At 31.9% G+C, this 22,902-nt stretch overlaps 1 protein-coding gene across 1 annotated transcript; it reads left to right on the forward strand.

The window, feature by feature from the left end:
• Nucleotides 1-19,765: 19,765 nt before the first annotated feature.
• On the forward strand, nt 19,766-21,937 carry LOC120083385 (probable protein phosphatase 2C 24). The gene is made up of 4 exons (XM_039039128.1): nt 19,766-20,419; nt 20,600-20,944; nt 21,033-21,138; nt 21,225-21,937. Exons 1-4 carry the CDS (start codon nt 19,946-19,948, stop codon nt 21,572-21,574), a joined length of 1,275 nt encoding a protein of 424 aa, XP_038895056.1. The 5' UTR covers nt 19,766-19,945; the 3' UTR covers nt 21,575-21,937.
• Nucleotides 21,938-22,902: the final 965 nt, after the last annotated feature.

The following is a 22,902-nucleotide window of genomic DNA, read 5'->3' on the forward strand; positions in this document are numbered from 1 at the left end:
GGGTTTTTTTCTAAGTATTCATAAATTCGTACAATAGCTATTAATTACATGCAAACTGGTGAGAAATTAATTACAAGAACGAGAAGAATGAGTGTGAAACGAAATGAACAAGTGAGAAAATGGGATGCACACATGTCTTCGAATGTTTTGAGGACTAAACAAACATTTCACACGCGACTGATGTCATCGAAAGATCAAAATTCGATTGTTTTTTAAAGATGGGCCAAATTTCGAGTGGGCCTCAAAATTTGACCCATCCGTACGAAATTCCCATGGCAATGATGTGTGCTATTTTAAAATATCATTTTCTATGAATCCCTTCTTAAACAAATATCTACCTCCCACCTTACTTCTTGGGAGAATAAGTGTAGGAATAGGGAGGAGTCGGACCTCTTAATAAGCCAAATATAGATAATTCTTTTTTTTTAAAAAAAAAAAAGCCAAAGAGATAAATATTTAATATCAAATATATTATTAGAAAAAATAAATTATTATTTTTATAATAGGATGTCATTGGTCTTTTTCTCATTTCATTAATTATTAGGTGGAAGGTTTAGATGGAGTGAAAAATCAGATGTCTTAATTATAAGATTGAATTATTGATTCTTGAAAACATTGACATAAAAATCTTAAAAAGGGTGTAACTCAAGAAATCAAATGATATATATTGAGTCAAATTAAAATATGCTTGGTGATGATGACCTTTTCACATGTGCTTTATTATTTTTTTCTTTAGCAATAAATAATATTAATAATAAATGTTTGATTGCAAGATTAGTCTTTTCTTAAAAAGAAAAAATAACAATAAAATATTCAAGATCTATATTATTATGTCTTAGAATTATGTTAGAAAAATATGACTTGAAAACATACTGTTAACCATTTAGTTACTGAATGAACTTTTACAAGCAACAAAAGTTTAGTCGATAAATTTTAATTGATAATACTTTATACTTTTAAATTTTATAACAATATGATTATTGAAATTCAATACATAACAATTTAATCGATGTACTTTACAATTTGTAAAGATTTAGTTCCTATCATAAAAAATTTTACAAAAAAATTAATGAATAGCTAATCCATGTAGATGGATAAACTAATTAGGTATCAAATTTGTTTATAAACTATAAAGATCATATGTTTTGTAATACAAAATTGTTACTTAAGTAAACATTTTATATCTAAACCATAAACAAAAAAAATAAAAAGGAAATTTTAACAAATAGAAAAAATGTCAAACTATTTATAAAAATAGTAAAAAAGAAAAAGAAAAACATGGATAGACACTGATAGACTTCTATCAGCATCTATCAGTGATAAACTTGTATCAATTTCCATTACTATAGTATCAATGATAAACTTCGATAAATTTTTATCACTGATAGATATTGGTAGACTTGTATCAACCTCTATCAACAATAGACTTCAATCAGTTTTCATCACTAGACATTGTTAGATTTCTATCACCGTTTATCTGTGATAGACATGGATAACAAGATAACAACGTCTATTCACAACTATCTAAAAGCAACAAAACTCAAATAGCATTCAACTTCATGGGTAAATCAAATTTAACACCAAAACTTAATGGGTGTCCAAGAACCAAATAATATTAACTCAAAACGCCCAAGATCTTACCCTAATGGCCAAAAGTCCAACAAACTCTAGTGTTGGTAGCAAGAAAACAATGGACGACGAGGATTGGGCCGGAAGAAGAGAGAGAATAAATCGGGTAGAGAGAGAAAAATCGACTCATCGGCGGCAGTAATGTCAACTAGATTTGTGATGTAGAACCAAACGGCGACAAATTAACGGTTGGGCATGAGTGCAGTGACTGTTGAACGTTAGAGTGCGTGGGTTAGAGAGAGACCGAGATCAGATCGAAGAAGAAGAAGAAAGTGTATGGGTTAGAGAGAGAGACCGAGATTTGACCGAAGAAGAAGAAGAAATTTTGCTATTTTGTTTAAATAGTTTTCTTTATTTTTCTATTTTTTGAAAATCCTCCATAATAAAAATAGAAATGTAAAAACTATTCTTTTGTTTAATTTTTCAAACCTTGATTTGGATTTTGACACTCCTAAAAGTAGATAACAAAATAAAGAAACCAATATGTGAAATTAGTATTTGTACAGTAGATTTTAAAAAACATAATGATTTCAAAATAGGATGTAAATTATTACAAATTTTAAAATATAGGACAAAATTATCACCTAATAAAGTTCAAATACTAAATTGTATTGTTTCAAATTTGAAAGTGTAAGATTTAAATCATTATAGAAAGTTGAGAAAACAAAAATACTTTTGGAAAATATCAATTTATATCTTTAACTTTTAGGGGTTGTATCAATTTAAACTTTGAATTGATATTCGTATCAACTTTCAACCTTGAACTTTCGTAGGTACATTAACTTCCACTTTCCATTATGTTATGTTTGGAGAAAATGTATATGAGATTTAAAATTTTATCAATCAAACTCCTAAACTTTTATAAGTGGACCATTTTAGACATTTAACTAAGATTTCCTTTGAAAAAGTCTACACACATATAAGAATTGAATGCACGAACAATTTTCAAGTGTAATCTTAATAAAGGGTCTAAATTGATTCATTTATAATAATTTAGAAGTTTAATCAAAACAATTATATATTGTACACAATATTTTGGTAATTACAATTTGTGTAGTACTTTTAGGGATAATAAATAATTAAGTGTATAACAATATTTTTAACAAATATAAAAAAAATTATCAATGATAAACTCTATCATCGATAAACTCCTACTAGTAACTAGCTATATGAACTATCGTCGATAAATTTTGAAAGCAGAATCTAAATTTTGTTATACCAATAAATTCTTTTGTATTGTGTTATATCTAAAATATTTTAAATCTGATTGTTATATTTATAACTGTCTCGATATTTTTCAAATTAAATCTCTTGATAGTGATATTAACAAAAGTTCAACATTTAAATTGATAAAATCTATTTTAAATATTTTTTTATCTTAAAAATAATAATAAATAAAGAAATGATATTTGAAAAGGAGGGGTAGGGATGCGTGTCAGAAAAAAAAAAGGAGGGTTTAATAAATATTTGTCTTATTGATCACGTGGCGTTTTTTGAAATGACACGTCCACGTCAACTCCAGTACCCGATACCAAAAATCCCACCTTTACTTTCCACGTGGCGGCTTCTCCTTAATTAATGTTCCGTTTTCATTTTAACTAACCGGTCCCACCGGCGGTCCTCCAATCATATTTCGCCACGTTCCCAACATAATCTCTCCTTCTTGATTTCCTTTCTGCGCCTCCTTCCTTTTCCTTGCCTACCGTTTTCAGGGTATTTTCGTCATTCTCTTTAACTTCTCTCCCTAATTATTTTATTATTGAATTCATTATGATATGTTCCATTGAATCATTCCACCTGTCAACATTTTTCAAATTTTAAATGAATGTTGTGGATTAACAAGTTAGAGATTGGAATTCTACGTTCTAGGTTGAATTTTGAATGAAGATTGTATTTGTTTAGTTTAGGCTTTATTTCATATTTAGTAATAATTTTGGTCCCGTTTGGTAATCGATTTATTTTTTATTTATATATTTAAAAATTAAGTTTACAGACACTATTTCTATTTCCAATTTTTTTCTTTTATTATCTACTTTCCATTAATGAATTAAAAAATCAAGTCAAATTTTGATAACTAAAAAAAGTAGCTTTCAAAAGTCGTTTTTGTTTTTGAAATTTGATTAAGAATTCAACCATCATACTTAAGAAATGTACAAATCATGGTAAGAAATATAGATGAAAAAAACTTAATTTCAAAAAAACAAAAATAAAAAATCAAATGGTTACCAAACAGTGCCTTTGTTTTTAGTTTTCTATTTTTGAAATTTTCGTTTTTCTAGTTTGGTTTTAACATTTGTTTGGAGAACACTTTGGGGTTGTTTAGGGCGCTGAGATGATATATGATGTCTGTATTTGGGGTGCAGAGTTGTATTATCTGAGTTCATATGTTTGTGTTTTAGTGTGCATAGTTTATATGTCAGTGTTATCTAATTCAGTTTTTTGTACTCTAAAATAATTTGCCTATATGAACATTATTTTTTTTAATATTATAATTCAATTATTGTATCCATCCTATTTGGAATAAACCATTGATTGCATTTTTTAATTCTTTCCAATCTCAAGATATGATATAAAGTTTAATTTTGTATTATTTATTCCAAACTTCTCATTAAAGAAAGCCAAATGATTTTACAAAATAGTGTTAATTTAGACCGGATATGAAATTCATTAAATTCATTCCACTGATAAAAAAAAATCTAGACTGGATATGAAATTCATTAAATTCATTCCCCTCAAAATATTTTTCATAATTTGATGACCTTATACATGGCCATTTTACAACTTGCTTAAAAAAAAAAAACTGTCACCATATCTAACGGCCACATGCCACAGACCATTTGTACATGTCACAAAAAATCAACAAATATATGATACCTGTGCAATAAGGGATTAGGGAAAATTACAAAAAATAATAACAAAGCAACTTGCAAACACCGAGAACGTAATTTAGTTACTATTGCCCAACAAACGCATGCAATACCTTCTCCTCAATGGTGGTGGAATGGCTAAAAAACGGTATGTTCGTTGAATACATTCATCAACAAATCTATGAGGGTTAACTAATCGTCCTCCTCTAAACCCTCAACTTGGTAGATTTCTTCGTTGACCTCCTAATGCCTCTTAAGCTCCAATTCATATTTCTCTTTCTGCCATTGGACAAGTTTCTCCATTTTACTTTCCTGCACATCCGTTATTGTGTGTACAATGTCAAGCATTTCAGATTGGAAGGGAGTCCTCTTGCGTTTCGTTCTTCTCGTATCATTACTTGATCTAGTACACCTACTGATGGGTGTATCTGGGAAAACCTCATCCATGCCATCGACTGTCGATATGTTCATGTCAGGTATACTTTCTTGTTGCTCATTAACCTGTGATCCCAACCGAATATCCTCCAAATGTTCATCTGTTGCAAATGCTTGACTATACGGGATTTCACTGCCTTCGTCAATGGCCTTATCTTTTCCAAGGACGGTTGAAAGCTCATCATAGTGGGGGAATGGTTTGTGTCTCAAACCCTTCGCATTGGAATGAGACTACAAACAGGAACATATATTATATTAGAACATAATGTCATATTAGAAAGAGCTCTTGTAAGATAATAATATCTTAATGTGTTTTCTTACAAGAACCCATACATCAAAAACCTCTTTCTCTGCTTCCACACATTTGTACTCGTTATTCCAACTAAATTCGTTATATGCATTACTCAGCATCTCAACGATTGCACACTATTGTCGCTTTAAAAATCTAACTTTGCACTCTATTATTGACAACCCGATGGAACAACTAGGAATCTTTTCGTTAAGTAGACGTTGTAGCTGTTGTAGATAGCCAGACTTGAAAGTTCCATTATCAACTTGCCAACCTGTTTCTATCAAGTGCAATAGTGACTCCACTAATCGTGCATGTTCAGCCTTCGTCCAAATGTGTTTTGTCATTTTCTCACGTCATGCTATTTAGTTACATACATACATACGTATAACTTAATAAAATAAATTGGACACAGTTAGATAAACAAGATCTTGAGTAGGAATAGCATGAAACATGTTCCATCATTCACATGAACCAATTAACACAACATAAATTAAGATAATTCAATACAGTAGATTGTTTGAATCGAAAGATAATATAATAAAAAAGTAGAAGGAAGTTATTCATAGTAAAGCAAATTGAACAAGAAACTTTTTGCTCATGATACTTGTTCCCATTCATCGAACATTTGCGTCGCCAACTCATCCCTGAAATTTTTCCATTCGTCGAACGTTTCAATAAATTGTATATTTTCATCGTCGAGCTCGTTAGATGCAAAATCTTGATCATCTGTTGTTTCGGACACTGTAGTTTGGCCCACCTCCCTCGTTATCAGATTGTGCAGTAGGCAACATGCTGTTATTGTCCTACATTGAATCTTAACTAAATAGTAGGACTTCCCATGTAGTATCGCCCAACGACCTTTAAGTACGCCAAATGCTCTTTCTATGCCGTTTCTAGCAGATGAATGTTTCATATTGAAAAATTCCCGTGGATTAGTCAGTACATTTTCAGTACCACGTCATTTTGAAAGATGGTACCCTCTCCCCTATATGGTGCCAAGAATCCCTCGACATTGGGATATCTAGCATCACATAGGTAATAATAACCTAGACATGGTATACACAAAATTAGTTGGCAAAATATTTGCTCTTGAATCTAGATAGTGTTATCACAAAAGTCTATATCCTTGGAAACCTTCAACCCATGTGGTCGAGAAATTGCATCCCTAAGCACTCTAGAATCGACGGCAAACCATTCCTACCCCTGCAGCACAAATATGAACTCATCAGTTGGAGGACAGATGAGAAGCACATTTGTGGCTATCTCACATTTCCGGGTACGATAGTGGAGGCGATCGACTGCACTTACATTGACCTTGATGTCTGTGCCATCCAATGCACCCAAACAGCTCTGTATGGGATCATACATTGACAAAAGGATATATATTTCCTAGTTTCCTAAAAATCTAAAACCTAATATTTAACTGGGAGTGAAATTAAAATTGTTGTAATAACTCAAACTATTTCCACCTACTGTCAGTGCAGTCGCTCGTGATAAGCTCCGGGTTTTTCAATAGTAACTCATGAAGTTGTAGTATTGCGATCAAAATGGATCTAAAATGCCTCAAAACAATTTCACCAGACCGTGCGAATTATCGTCCAACTACTCGGTTCTTAACGTCATGCACCAAAATGTAGAGGAAAATTGCCACCATCTCTTGGACGTCAACGCATCGAGTATGTGCCAGACGACTGGTCGTCCTAAGCATGTTACAGAGGATGGCGAAAGTCCGTCTATCCATTCGTATGCTCTTGCGACAGTAGACATCATTCTCACAAATAAGCCAAAAGAAGTTTAGCTATCTAATCCGATGTCTAATGTAAGATGGTTGGTTCTTTATTCTACGATGATCATTTAGTAATAGGGCAAATGTTAGGAATAGTTGTTGTTGGGACATGGTGATAATTGAAAGAATAGTAAAGACTTCTTCATTTTCCATATTTTGGGATAGAAACCTAAAACCCTAGGATACAAAAGGAAAAATAGTTTTATCAGGGCTTGAGTCTCAATTGAAATACATTACTTATATTACAACTAGTAAGATTATTTTGATTATTTTCCCTTACTTCCCAACGTCTTATGTTAGAATTATTACCCAAGATTATTTTGATTATTATCCTTTCTTCTCAACGTCTTTTAAATAATTTTTATTATTATTTTCGTTTAAAAAACTCAGTCAAAATTTAAGATTAATCATAAATAATCAACAAAATACCAATATTTAAAAATACAAAATTTAATTCTAAGCCAGGGATGGACATACCAACCTTTTTTCTAAAGCATTTTTCCACTTTTTAATACTAAATTGGATAAGGTGTATCAATTTTTCAGCTAAAATTTTATTCATTAAATTGTACCTTAAATTGAATAAGTTGTATCAATTACACTATATTAAGAAGTTTTTTTAACTGTATTGTTGTTCAAAATACTCTCTATTCTTTCATAATTAGATACGTCATTTATACTTGTTTAAATGCAAAAGATGGTAATTATAATGATTAATAAACATTATTATGGGATGTATCACTTGTAAATATTCATACGTCATCATTATTAAACGCACAAAAAAAATATAAGCTATGAGTCAACTGTCAAATATCCATGTTCAATGGGCAGTGTACGAAAAAACCACAAAGAATAGTGTACTTCAACTACAAGTCAAACCCAAATATACAACATTTAAAATTAGGAAAAATATACGTAACACACGAATCTCAAACTAATGGTAGTATTATTAATTTGGGCTGCAAAACAACAAATAAAGTATTTAGTTAGAAACTCATAGTATGTAAGACTAATAATTTAGGAATACATTTTGGATAAACGTATGCATACCTATTTTACTCGAGGATTGTAGTTTGAGGATCAAAGAACTACTAGATCGACTCTAACACCGAAATGATGTCACGATGAGCCACCCTATCAGTCATAAAACAAAAGGCCATTAGTGCCCATAAAAAAAACCATGAACACATAGATAAGCATAAGTGAATAGGAATAAAATGTATATAATCCAACCACAATGGCAGTAAGGAATAACTCACTAGACTAACAAGGGGATAGTAGATTGTAGAGATTCATCAAGTATACACAATGTGGGATACAAGTGATTTATAGGACAATAGATGTGATGGACCACATTTAAACTTAAGTAGAACATGTATAAATATAGTCGACCTCAGACATCCATGACATGTAATTCATTATTCAATATCAATACATTTTTTGAACCATACAAAAATTTTATTACATTTTTCTGTTCCTATGTGGTAAATTTTGACCAACACATACAAAATGTGTCCAAAAAATTCAACAAACCTTCTAAACACGAATCCCAAAATCATAAACAGGATAAAAAGTCCTACAAAAGTCATAAACATGAAAGTAGAAAAATATTACAAAACTGTCCAACAATTATTCAACATTAGTAGACTGAACAAAAAAGAAAAAAATATACAACATATTGATATGTGACTAAATACAAGGGAGAAAACATATTATACCCACTTCAAACTAATTTATGTGGGAATGTATTAGTTTGGGGCCTGCATATAACAAAAGAAGAGGATAATAAGATTCAAAGGAAAATACTATTGAAAAATGAAAGAAGACTTAGTTGTGCGTGCTAGAGGGAAGGGGGGAGGGGTAAGGTTAAATCAAATTACCTTCATCGTTGATATGGAGTGGGATGAGATCTATAGTACGAGAGATTACAAGTGTGGGTAGGGATGATAAAATTTTCCGCGAGGTCGGGTCCTCGACTCGATTGGGGTGGGAAATCCCCGGTTTGATCGAGGATGGGGTCAAATCGGGGAATTTTGTCGGGTCCTGAGACGAGGCAAGAACGGGGAGGGAATCCCCATCTCGTCCCCGACCCCGAACCTGATACCGGTCCCTGTCCCGATTTTTTTAATTGTTAATATATAATAATAATAATAATAATATATTATTGAAATAGTATGTTTAATTTTTTTTCTTTTTTAATTTTAAAAATATAATATAATAAATTTAAATTTTATTAATTTATAATAGAAAAAACATGTAATATTTAATTTAAATAACTATATGCAACAATAATACTAATTTCTATATAAAATTTACAATTTCGTTAAATATTAAATTTAGTTAAGTTTAAATAATAAAAATAATAAAATAATAAATAATAAAATAAAAAGCGGGAATTTTTCTTTGCGAGGACCCGAATCCCCAAATGGGGAATGGGGTGGGGACGGGGACTAAAAATCCCCACGGGGACGGAGATGGAGAGTGCATCCCCGTCCCACCCCAACCCCATTGCCATCCCTAAATGTGGGGATGACCAACTGAAAACCCAAAGTATAGGACATTAGTACACAAAGTTGGACATAATCCAAGGTTAGAATGTTACATACCTTAACTCTAATGAATATGTTACAGAGGGCCCATGTATTGCTCATCAAAGAAACCATCAAAACAACATATAATTTGAGTGAAAAGGGAAAAAAAAAATGAAAGAAGCCAAGGATGGCTGTTGGGAATAACTCACCAGACTATCAAGGAGAATAATAGGCAGTGGAGATTTCTCAAGAGTATACGACGTGGGATACAGGTGATATATAGGAGAATAGAGGTGGTGGTTACCACCTAATCTAATTAATTGTGGGTATGGGAAGTAATGGTTAGCAATAAACATAGTCATCCACCCCATGATAAAAGTATTAAAATGAAGATGAGACAACGTTAAAAAAGAGAGTTGACAAGAAAAATGGGAAGTGAATGGTTGGTAGTTGAAATTTACTTCAAACAGAGTATTATATATATAGTAGACCACCAAGATAATCTTCTCTACTATCTTCTAACTTGGATTGAGAGGTGGAATCTCAGATTGAGGTCAATTTGGTAAGGGAAGAGGAGGGTCTTAAAAAAGAGTGGAGAATTTCAAAAATTCAATTGCATCCCTTTTTCCCACTCTGAAATTCAGAGTATTTATGAAGTATTATCATGCAAGCGTTCAACTCATTGACACATCAAAGAACAATATGAAGTGGGCTAGGTGTTGGTTAGTTGATTAATCCAACAAAACTTGGATTATTCCAATAACTCACTTAATTTTCTTAATTTTCAATTTTGTTTTATTTAATTTTCTATTAAAATTAAATCTAATAAAAATTCAAATACTAAATTTGAATTTACAAATCTGAAAATGTTTTATTTAAATAATTAATTAAACAAATTTAAATAAATAATTAATTAATAATTTAATACCAAATATTAAATTAATTAAACACCTAATACATACATGAATCCTATTCATGTTAATCAATATTTATTTTAATATTTAAATCAATATTTAAATATTTTAATCTCTCCAATTTACATTAATTATGATAAATTAAACGTTAAATTATATCAAATATAATTAATCAAACCCAAAATTGAATTTAAATACTTCAAATTCAAAACCCTAATTTCAATTTTGAACATTTCAAATCCGCTCAATTCATTAATCCAAGGAGTAATTTTACGAGCTAGTAGAGGGATCTTATATACCTACAGATCATGAGCTCCAACGATTTGAGATTAATTGGCTAAACTCTTATCGAGACATACTACTATAGCTCGATAGTTACACTCTCCTCACTGTAGATATATTTCTGTCTACTTTAACCATAATCAGTAAGTCGACCCTTTACAGATTGTTCGTATTTACAGTTAGGTCAAAATTATTGTTTTACCCTTATAAATACATCTTGCTCCTTAAGCTCCTAATGATCCTCTATTGAACAATTGGCTTATAGTTCAACTAATAAACTATATCCCTTTCGACCATGAGAGGTCGGGGCCTCTTTGTTCAAAACCAAAAGTCAGTACTTGAGGGAACAACCTATATGCTAACCCTAAATTGGGTAGGAGTGAATTTCATCTTGCTGAACTATGTCCTCAACTATCTATCCGATCTTATCCCTAAAATGGGAGACTTATTGAGCAGTGTTGTCGAACTATTCTCACCTATGTAGATTAAAGGATAATCCCCAAAAAAACAGGAGTTCATAGTAAGCTCAAGATTAAGATCAAGTTACTCTAGGTCATCAAATTTGAAATAGTTAGTTTTAACAATAAACGGTCGTTATAAAGAAAAGTGACTATTTCGTGGTCCGGTCTTATGCAAACATCTTTTGCATAGGATGCCTCCACTCGCATGTCTCTATATGAATGATTTTGGAATCATATTATTTGTATCAGTACACAAAGTGGGCCGTGTCCAATAGTGTCACTAGGACGAGGTACCAAATCTCATCCATATACTTATAGACCATTTTGGTTATATACTAAAAACTTGATCCACTTTTATGTCTCCACATAAAGTTAAAGTATTCATATTATAGTCATGGATTCGTTTACTGAATTTTTATAACAGAATGCAATATCAATAAAATTTTATTGAATGAACACCTCATTAATACTTTTATTGATAAATAGAATATGTTTCCAATATTTACGAACTGCGAGTTTTAGGACATTCTCAACAAAATTTCCACTTGGATTAATACTCTAGTGAGTTATAAATATATATATAAATATATAGTGTACACAATGTTGAGATTAAGAGAGAAAATATAATAAGCTAGGGCATCTATATAGCCTTGACACTTATCATGCTTCCTTGCCACCAACGCATGACATCTTTATCTTCCAAACTTTTTTATTGTCAACACCATTGTAGGCCACATCCTACTTCCTTGCCACCACCAACTTTCATGTAAAACATGTTGTGTCCATCACCCACAAGGCCAACACATGCTACCCTTTGATGTGGTCAACTCTTGTTTTGCATGCCCAACATTGCATCTCCATCTTCCACCTCCTACTTAAACCGACCAAATTTCATCCGATTGAGCCATACTTCTATCTTTCTTGCAATTACTTTAACTTTCCTACCATCGGCACATGGCCCTTTTGTTTCGCGCATGGCTGCACTTGTTGGGCGCATGGTCCTTCCATCCATGCGTCCAACTCCCTTATATTTTTCACTCTTGGATCTAACTTCCTTTCACGACTTTTCTTGATTATGTTCGGAATGTACAACAAGGCTTGCTATGCGCCCATCTTTAGTTTTTCCTAGGGTTTCTCTAATTGTTAAGTTCTATGTTATCAATTACTTAGCCATACCTCTTCCTTCAACACCCCCCTTGCCCCCAATCTTGTAGAATCTTGCGTTAATCTTATGTTCACTCAAGGGGTGTATGATTCATCTCATGCTCTCTTAACTTACTAATAACTTGACTCTTAATGTTCAAAAACTTTCAATGAATGCATTCTTCTAATGATTGGTGCATGATTGCCCTTGTTGGGCACATGAACCCTCCATCCATGCGACCAAATCTCATTTCCTCCCTCTGGGCTTTTTTTTCCCTTGCTATAGTAGAGTTTCTTCCCTCCAAAATGTCCAAAATTCCCCCCTATGTGCCAACCAAGTTCCATGTAGGTGTTCTTCTCCAATTAAAGCATGACTTGATTATAACATAGCCTTTTCCAATTAAAGCATAGCTTGATTGTAGCATAGCTTCTTCTGATTAAAGCATAACTTGATTATAATCTAATGTATGTGCCAATGGAGCACTAGTATGTGCCCATGAACCCTAGTATGCGTCTATGTACCCTAGTATGCGTCCATGAACCTTCGTATGCGTCCATAAATCCTAGTATGTGCCCAACTTGTCTTTGACCACCTTAGGGTTGCGCCCATCTTTATCCTCGACAGTATAGCTCCTTGTGTTTATCATGTATTCCCTCCAATTATAACATAGCTCTCAAGATGCAGTCAAGGTAACTTCTTTCTTTCCTTCGGGGTCCAATAATGGAATCTTGGATACCTCTCCAAAACTAGGTCATACACCCATCCCTTGATGTATGTGCCAATCAAACCCTCATGCACCCATGTGATGATTACTAATGCATGGTTGGCTACATGGTGTCACAACTAGGCTTCCAATTTGTCTCATTGTTCCCTACTTGATTTATAATAAAGGTTCACACTTATTCCTTTGAGGTATGCGCCCATCCTAGGCGTACTTCTCTAGGTATGCCACAACTTGATCCAAAAACTTCTTTGGTGTAATTCTTTTCTATTGGGTTGTCTTATACTTCTACCTTGTTCCCTATGGCCTCAAAATGGATTCCATAAGATTCCCCTACGTGCCCCAAAACCTACCTTATGCACCCATCACCCTCATTCACTCATTCTCTTACAACTCCTATCATTCCTTTCAAACGTGGCTCAACTCATGGTATAGCCATATGTCCTACTTATCCCTCACTTTTCCACAAGGCTCTTATGCTTTAGTCAAACTTAAAAAAAAAAAAAAAAAAAAAAAAAAAAAAAAAAAAAAAAAAAAAAAATCTCAAATTTCAAAATCTTGCTAAGGTCAGGATGTCACAGTCCTATCATTTTAACCTTATTTTTAGTTCAACACCATAGGGTGCAGTGGAAGAAATCTCCGACCTCTTGATCAATAGTATAAATCGAGGTCGGAGATTTAAATCTTAACCAGTTAAGTTATATTCATATTGACTATTATTTCCACATTAATTCCTTATCCTATGAAGTGCTAATTTAAAGTCCGTTTGCCACATTTTTTTTCGAAAAAACATATTGTGTTATGTAAGAGTTTCAAAGGACAAAGTTTAGGCCAAGAATTTTACACATGATAAAAATTTTGTTCGGACATGTTTGGAAATGATCCTGAGATGGTTAAAATCATTATGAAACATATCTTTAATCACTCAAAATTGATTATTTAATTTTACACTTTTGAATACAATTTTTATTTTATCAAAGTTGATTTTGAATTATTAAAAGTATGTTTCAAGTGATTTTGAAAATGTTAAAAGTAATTTAAACCATTTCATAATCACTCTCAAACATGTCTTACATGACGATTTAAAACATGAATAGTATTAAATATATTTTAAAGTATTTTTGTAAATTTAAGTCAAAGCACCAAATAAAAATGTTGTGAAACGTTTAGGTCTCGTTTGGTAACCATTTGGTCTTTGGTTTTTGTTTTTAAAAATCAAGCCTAATTCATCCATATTTCATACAGTAATTTGCATCTTTTTAAGTACAATGGTTGATTCTTAGCCAACTTTCTAAACAAAAACAACTTTTTGAAAGATACTTTTTTTAATTCTCAAAATTTGACTTGATTTTTTAAACCATTGGTAAAAAGTAGATAAGAAAAGAAGAAATTTGGAGGCAGAAGTAGTATTTATAGGCTTAATTTTAAAAGAACAAAAACAAAAACAAAAAATAAAATGGTTAGCAAACGGAACCTTGGAAGTCAAACTTATAATTTAACCTTCTATTAACAAATAACCTTTTGTTTTTCTTTTTTAAATTAGAAATGTTAAAAGAAAAGTTGAATTGTTTAAAAAGTTTGGATAAACTTAAACCTTTTGATTTAATTATGCTGAACTTTTACACGTTAGGTATATTAGCATTCCCCTAAAATTAATTTATGGTTTATTGACTTTTAGATATTTTTTTAACATTTCCAAAAGTTTTGGAAATGGTTTTGCCACCTTCATTATACATAAATGTTCCTTTTATATTTATGACTCTTGAAAGCATGAAATCATTAATAATATTGTGTATGTTTACAAATTATACTTCTTTAAAAATGGAAATTTTGTGCGAAGTATATTAACTTTTATATTAGGGTTGTTTTCAAATATAGAAAAATAAATCAAAATATTTATAAATAATAGTAAAATGTCATTGTCTATTTGTGATAGACTGTGATAGACTACTATCTGTGTCTATTATGATACAGATAGACACATATGTCTATCATGATCTATCACAGATAGACTGATATTTTGCTAGTATTTATAAATAGTTTTAATAGTTTTGTCATTTAAAATAATCTCCCTTTATATTACTCCAAACAAATCTAAAATTTAAACACATTTTTTTACTCAATTTTTATAAACTTTTGAATAAATGAATTAAACAAGTCTAATGGGATTTTTCAAAAGATTTAAATTGTTAGCTAAAATAGTTATTTTGATCAATGTACTTTGAGACTAGTTCAACTTTACTCCTGTATTTTGAAAACTCCAACTTTAGTTTATGTATTTTTAATAAATCTTAAATTTATTTCCTATTGATTTTTTTATTATCTATGAGCCTTTTCACTATAAAATTTAGAAATATATTCATATAACATATATGAAAATTAGTATTATTTAATCAATTAAAATAAAAATAAAAATTAATTTTAGAAGATTAAATTTAATATTAATTGAAAGTATATAGATTAAAATTGATCATTTGGAAGTACTGTACACTTTAAAATTGAAACATACTCAAAGTAAAGTTTCTGAAAAAAAAAAAATTATCAACCTATAATGAAAAAAAAAGAAGGTATTTTCACCTAAATTAAATCTTTAAAAATACAGAGAATTGTTCTTCCGAGCATAGTTGGTCAATTCCTTTTTCTAATGCCATATCATAATAGAATCATTAATTAAAATCAAAATTGACTTTCAAGAGAAAAAGGGCAAAATTGAGGTAATTAGAAAGTTGATAAAAGCTTGTCCAGACTTTTCAAAAATAAAAACCATATTAATTTTTAAAAGAAAATAAAAACATTATTAAAGATAGATCGAACGCATTTAAAATTATTTAGACATATATCTTCACCTAAAAATGTTAGATGTTTAAATCTTCTAATCTTACTTGTTGAGTAAAAAGAACACATTATTAACAGTAAAATAAAAAAGAAATTGGTTTTAGATTGGAAGTTATATATTTTTGTATTATACAAAATCTAAATGATATAGAATCGAATAAGATATTGGGTAAAATACATTTTTTTCCTAAATTTGAATTAAACTTTTATTTGGTTGGTTGAATTTTGAAATTGACATTTTCAGTATTTGAAATTTGAATTTAGTTTCTATTTAGACATTAAATTTTCAAAATGACATGTTGAGTCCCTAATGTTTGAATTTGATTCATAACTCATAAAGTTTGAAATTAATTCCTAATTAAAAGGTCCCAAATTACATTTAACATCAATTAACTTAATAAAATCGTGACATTGATGGTTAACACGTGCTTATTAGAGTTTGTTGATATGTAATTAAATGAGATGATTTTTTTTCTTCATACTCGAGGACTAATTAGAAATTATATATCTTCAATTTCTATGAGCAATTAGAAATTAAATTGAAATCTCATGGACCAAACATATTACATTAAAATTTAAATTGCTAAATATAAATTAAATTCAAATCTCGAATCAAAAGTGATAATATTTAAAATGCAATGACCAAATAGAAACTAAGATTAAATCTCATAAACTAAATTCAAATTTACTTACCTTCTATTGTTTTCAAATCTCATAGACTAAATATAAACTAAATTCAAATCTCTGAGAGTGAAAGAATGTGTAATCAATAGAAGGTAACATTCTTTCACTTTATTAAAGCAACAAAGTGTATGTAACAAATATCATACCAGTGTAGATTTTTTTTTTCCTCTTCTTTTTTGCAAGTCACTTTCTCCTTCAAATAACAAATTTATTGTTATTGTCACGTAAAAGTCAGACTCTTTTCCATGTTCGAATTTTGGCATTAACAAAATTTTATATTTTCAACTTTCTTTTCTCGAATTACTAACCAAACAGACTTTAACAAACATATTATCTAAAACACTACATATTAAGGGGGTATTTGGTTCACCAACATGAGTTGAGTTAAGTTGGTAAAAATTAACAACTCAATGTTTGATCTACCAACTTTAAATGTCGGTAACCAACTCACCTCAACTCACTCAAACTCCCCTCAACTCTCCATTCAACTCACCCCAATTCTTTCTCCCTCTACTGTTTCAATGACTCCACTCATCGGCCACCGTCGACGATTATCGCTACCACACTCCAGTGATACACGATGACCAACTCCAGGCTCTGAAAACCATCTTCGACGACCAACTCTAATGACCATCTTCGCACAAGCAACTTTGACGACGTACTCTGACAACCCCCTTTGCGTGGTCAACACCATGCTCTGGCAACCACCTTAATGACCAACTCTAGGTTTTGGCAACCATAATCGATGACAACTCCAATGAAGATCACCTCTAATGAGACTTTTAATGACAACCCTAGTTTTTGTGAACATATAAATAGACCCTTAATGAAAACTGTATTTTTTTTGTGCATGTTCAATTCATATTTTCTACTACCGTTAAAGTACATTATAGGTTTTTTGGTTAGATAAATAATAGTATTTTGTCTATGTTAAATGTAATGTTTATATGTAGAAGAGTGGTTACTAAAATAAAGAATGTGATATCTCTTGTAACTTTCTTGTTTTACACTCATTACTTTCATTTTTTTTTAACTTCCATATAAGGGTGGGTTATTAAAAGAAATATTGTACTAGAAAATGTATTTTTCTTTATAAATTTGTTATTGCATTGATATGGTTTCATACATATTTTTTTAGATCACATTCTCTCCTCTACCTTCATTTAGTGTTCGTGTTTCAATCTAATTCATTTCGGACCTTTGACAGTATATTGTAGTATGTCTGATTTTATTATTATTTGCATTTAGCTTCTATCTAATCTAACTATAGTTCGTTATTTTACTTATAAGGCCGAAACTAATTGCACAATTTTTCCAATAATTAGTTCAAGGTTCATTAGTTTTAAGTTTGAATTCTAGTTTTTATAGTCCAGATTTGTTTAATTATTGGGGAACAATTTGTGATGTATTGAGTGTTATTCCTTGCTAAGCATTTTTTTTACATGTACATAGACATTTTTGTAGACATCATTATTTCATTTGTAAGTGGCAAATTAGACTTAACCATAAAACTAATCATAAAAAATGTTTGAGCAAAAAAATTTTGCACACAAAAAAACAATTTCATTATATTAATGTAAAATGTATCAAATCAAACATTTGCACAAAAAAATTAAAATTGAAATTCATATTTCACGAATAGACAAAATGCAAGATAAGAATTGTTTGTTTATTTATTTTTTGAATGAACATTAATGGGTGAATTAAAATTAATTGAGTGTTAAAAATTGAGGATTAGAGATTAGAGAAAATGTTCATTTTATCAAAAAAATGACATGTCTTTAGGGATATAGATAAAATTGTTATGCAATTGAATGTTCAGATTATGTGATGAAAAAATGTTACTTTTTCAAGAAGAAAAAATAAAAAGTTGTTCAATTTTTAAACTTCTTTAATGTTCATGATTGAGGGCTAAGTAGTTGTAAAAAGTTTTCATTTGTTCGGAATATGTTTGGTGTTTAGAAATCACAAAAGAAAAAAAAGTATTATTCAAAAAAATTGTGTTAAGTAGTATATGTTTACTTTATAGGAATTTGTTATGTTTAAAAAATGAGAAAGAAATTAAGCATGTTCTAGTATTAAAAATTTTAGAAGTATATGTGCAGGAAATAAAAAGAGATAGGAAGAGAAAGAAAATCTAAAACAAAATTATTTTGTTTAGAAAAATTGCACTAAATACCTAAATACAACTCAATTTGATTCCAGATCCCAAATATAGATTTTTTAACTCAGCTCTACTAAGGCGGCAAAGATCGAAGATGATCCGAAATAGGAAAGAAAGAAATCTAGTACCTCAAACACAAATTTTTAATTCAACTCAATTCTATATTCGAAATACAAATATTTTAATTCTATAGATAATTTAACTTCTCGGATAATAATTATTAAATGGAAAAAGGTAAAAGAGGTTAAAAGAATCTTTTTTGAGTTTGAGTTAAAAAAATAATCCTTAATTAGGAATACAAAACATAATTCAAAATAATGATTTTTGTTTTTGTTTTTTTTTTTTTTTTTTGACGAAATCAATGAAGGGAAGATTTTTGAAAGCAAAATGTCGCATATGGTCGAAACGTGTCCCGCGTAACAACCGGGNTTACGCCACGTTTCGTCTTTCTAAAACAAAACCGCCTTCTTTTTAAGTCTTTTCCCCTTCCCCTGTTTTCAGATATTTTTATTTTATTTATTTATCTTATTTAATTTCCTTATATTACCACACGCGTGGGTCCCACTCCCACACACGTACTCCATTCTCATTGGCTATCAAAAGCTAAACGGAATAAAAAAGAAAAAACAAAATTCTTCTATTTTTTCTTTTTTTATAATCTCATATTCCGCGATTCCGACACGTGGCACAAAGCGATGTCTGAAAATGGAAAATAAATAATAATAAAAAGAAATAATAATTATTATTTTAAATGGGGACGCCTCACAGAGTACACCAAGGACCACATGCGTGTCAAAAAGGAAGTCTCTCTCTTGTCGTGCTGCTCCAATCTTATTGGGCCACGTTTCCACCACCTCCCCAAACTAATTCTACGCGTGTCATCTTCTGATCAAACCACCCCTTCTTAATCAACGGCTCAGATTCTCCCATTCACTACGTCACGCACTTTACCACCTCTTCGATCTGCCCGGTTTAGCTACCCGTTCTGACCGTCTTGCCTAATCTCAAATTCTCCTTTCCATTTAACCTTCCTTTTAAATCACCCCCTTCCGCCGGACCACTCTTCTCTTTCATCTGCTATCGTTCTCGAATTCCGATTAATTCCGGTCGCCGTCGTCAACGTTGTCATCGTCTCCGGCTTGTTTCGAAAATTGAAGTAATCAACTACGGCTGGGGAAAGGGGGAGGGGAGATTAGAGGTAATGGCGGAGATTTGTTGTAAAGTGATGAGTGAGAGTGAGGCGTCGTCGTCCTGTGAGCCGAGTTCGCGAGTGGCTAGACGTCGGAGAATGGAGATCAGGAGGTGTAAATTTGTCGCTGGGGTTGCTCCGTCGGAGACGGAGACTGTTGCGAAACGGCAGAAGCTGGAGGATCGAGCTACGTCGATTTCCAGAGACTGTGATAACGCTGTTCAGAATTGTGATTCCGGAGAAGAAGAAACCGTCGGGAGATTTGTGGCCGGCGGAGAGGTTTCGACTAAGGAGGTATCGACTCCTCTATCTCGGGAATCTCCTTGTGGCGAAGTGATTCCGAAGTTTGGATTCTCTTCTGTTTGTGGAAGGCGGAGAGATATGGAGGATGCGGTGGCGGTTCATCCATCGCTTTGTTTGACGGAGAAGAAAGCCAACGATATGTTGCACTTCTTTGGTGTTTACGATGGCCATGGCTGCTCTCATGTAAGATCTCCCTAATTATTAAATTATTCTCTTAAACTGTACTTAATTAGCTTTAATTTCGATTCGATTAGTAGAAACGAGAGAGATTGCAACTTGCTAGTAAAATAATTAGGCCATTGACTTGCTCCTTTTACGGCGAATTTTTGGGGATATTGACGGGAGGTTTTTCCGGTATGTTAGGTGGCGATGAGGTGTAAGGAGCGGCTGCATGAACTGGTAAAAGATGAGTTGGATAGGGAGGAGAAAGATGACGCCGCCATTGTGGCGGAGGCGGAGGCGTCGCGGTGGGACCGCGCTATGAAGAGAATCTTCTGGCGAATGGACAACGAAGTTGTGGCGCGAAACAATGAAGAAGTTGTTGCGAACTGTAGATGCGAACTTCAGTCGCCGGATTGCGATGCCGTCGGATCTACCGCCGTCGTAGCAATTGTGACGCCGGATAAGATCATCGTCGCCAACTGCGGCGACTCCAGAGCCGTTCTCTGCCGTAACGGAAAAGCCATCCCTCTCTCCTCCGATCACAAGGTTCGTGTCAGATTCGATGAATTTGGGCTAATTAATTACAGTCTGTCGATTTTCAATTTCAAATACTAATTGTTCTGAAATCATACAGCCGGATCGTCCCGACGAACTTAGCCGGATCGAGGAAGCCGGTGGACGAGTGATTTACTGGGACGGACCAAGAGTTCTCGGAGTTCTCGCCATGTCAAGAGCCATAGGTAAACAAATAACCGATTAATTACATCGGCAGTGACTTCAATACACAAATCAACGGAACTCTCTAATGAGGAATTGTTTGTTTCAGGCGATAATTATCTGAAACCGTATGTGATATCGGAGCCAGAGGTTACGATAACGAATCGGACGGCAGAGGATGAGTGCTTGATTCTAGCGAGCGACGGACTGTGGGATGTGGTGCCGAACGAGACGGCTTGTGGAGTGGCGAGCATGTGCCTACGTGGGAAGGCGGAGGAGAGATCGCCGGTGTGGCCGTCGGGTGAGGCGGAGACGGCGGCGGAAGGGGAGGAGAGAGGAAGCGCAGACAAGGCCTGCAACGATGCGTCGATGCTGCTGACCAAGCTGGCGTTGGCCCGGCACAGTACGGACAACGTGAGCGTCGTGGTGGTGGACCTTAAGGGGGACACGTGTCCTTAGAATCTGTCTCCTTTTTTTTCCTCCTTTTCCTAATTTAGTACAAAGAATTTAATTTGAAATTTTAGAATTAAAGAGTTTTCTTTCTAGAAATTAGGAAGGGAAAATGGAGGTTTTTTCCTAAAAAAAATTTACTTTTTAGCGAGGTGAAGAATGAAGATAATTTCTCCTCTCGAGGATCTTCTTCTTTTTGGAGAGGGAAAAAAAAAAAAAAAAAAAAAAAAAAAAAAGAAACAAAGAAAAGAAAAGTGTAATTAACAAGTATCAATATCGATGTCAATGCATTTCCATGGATTTGTCAAATTTTCTTTCTGTTCTCAATCAAATTTTCTTTGAAATTATATTAATATTATCCTCATATAAGTATATAATATGTTCTTGTCTAGATTATAAGACTACTCGTAATGTTCGTTTTTAATCATATTTTATAATGTGATTCATCATCTACTATGTCGACATTTTAATATTTTGACTTTATATTCAATGCTTTTTTGGGGGATTTTTTTTTTTTTTATTCTCAACGTGGAATTAGATGTGCTCTTTCATATATTGTTGGATGATATTAAAATTTGAATGTGGTAAATCAAAATGTGAATTAAAATTACAAGTTAAAAATTTAGTCTCAGTATTTTAAAAATTGGTACAACTTAGAACGAGTTCATAAGACGTTTGATTATTTACAATTGAAAGAAATTTCATTAAAATAATATTTGTTGCAATAAAAGAATAATTAGTTAGTCCCTCATTTTAAGTTGGAAGGACTAAGTCGTGTAAGGGTAAATTAATTACTTAGGTACTTTATTTTTTACATTCACCTAATTCTTTTTATATATTAAATATTTTAATTTTTTGTGTGATATGATAAAAATGGGAAGCATGCTTTGTTGGTTTTGAAAATCTCTTTCTTTGGACGGTGGCAGAGAGTAATTTCTTTCTAAAATCTATTAAAGTGACGTCTTCAAAATCTAGATGTGCCTACATTTAAATTTTCAACATATTTACATAAGCATAATACAAATAATAAATATATTTTTTTCTTTTTTTAAAAAACTTAATCTCTCTAATATATGTTTTAAGTCTCAATATAGGAATGAAACCATTATTCTTTTTGCCCTCACAAAAAAATAATTATATTTTTAAAATTGACATGTTAATTTTTTATTGGGTATAACAGAAATTGCACATACATGAGTGCATATATGATGCACACATTTTTAAAAAAATAATAATAATTACAATATTTAAAAGAATTGTTACATGACAAACTATGATTAGACAATTGATTAAGATGTACAAGATAGGTGTTCCTTGAGTGTAAATTATATATATAA

This window comes from Benincasa hispida, chromosome 8 (genome assembly GCF_009727055.1).
Source record: "Benincasa hispida cultivar B227 chromosome 8, ASM972705v1, whole genome shotgun sequence".
NCBI lineage: Eukaryota > Viridiplantae > Streptophyta > Magnoliopsida > Cucurbitales > Cucurbitaceae > Benincasa > Benincasa hispida.

Excerpts from the sequence above, each read along its gene's own strand:
- LOC120083385 (XM_039039128.1), top strand. The coding sequence starts at position 19,946 with ATGGCGGAGATTTGTTGTAAAGTGATGAGTGAGAGTGAGGCGTCGTCG. Across the intron at positions 20,420-20,599 it reads ATGGCCATGGCTGCTCTCAT|GTGGCGATGAGGTGTAAGGA; the intron begins GTAAGATCTCCC and ends CCGGTATGTTAG. Across the intron at positions 20,945-21,032 it reads CTCTCTCCTCCGATCACAAG|CCGGATCGTCCCGACGAACT; the intron begins GTTCGTGTCAGA and ends GAAATCATACAG.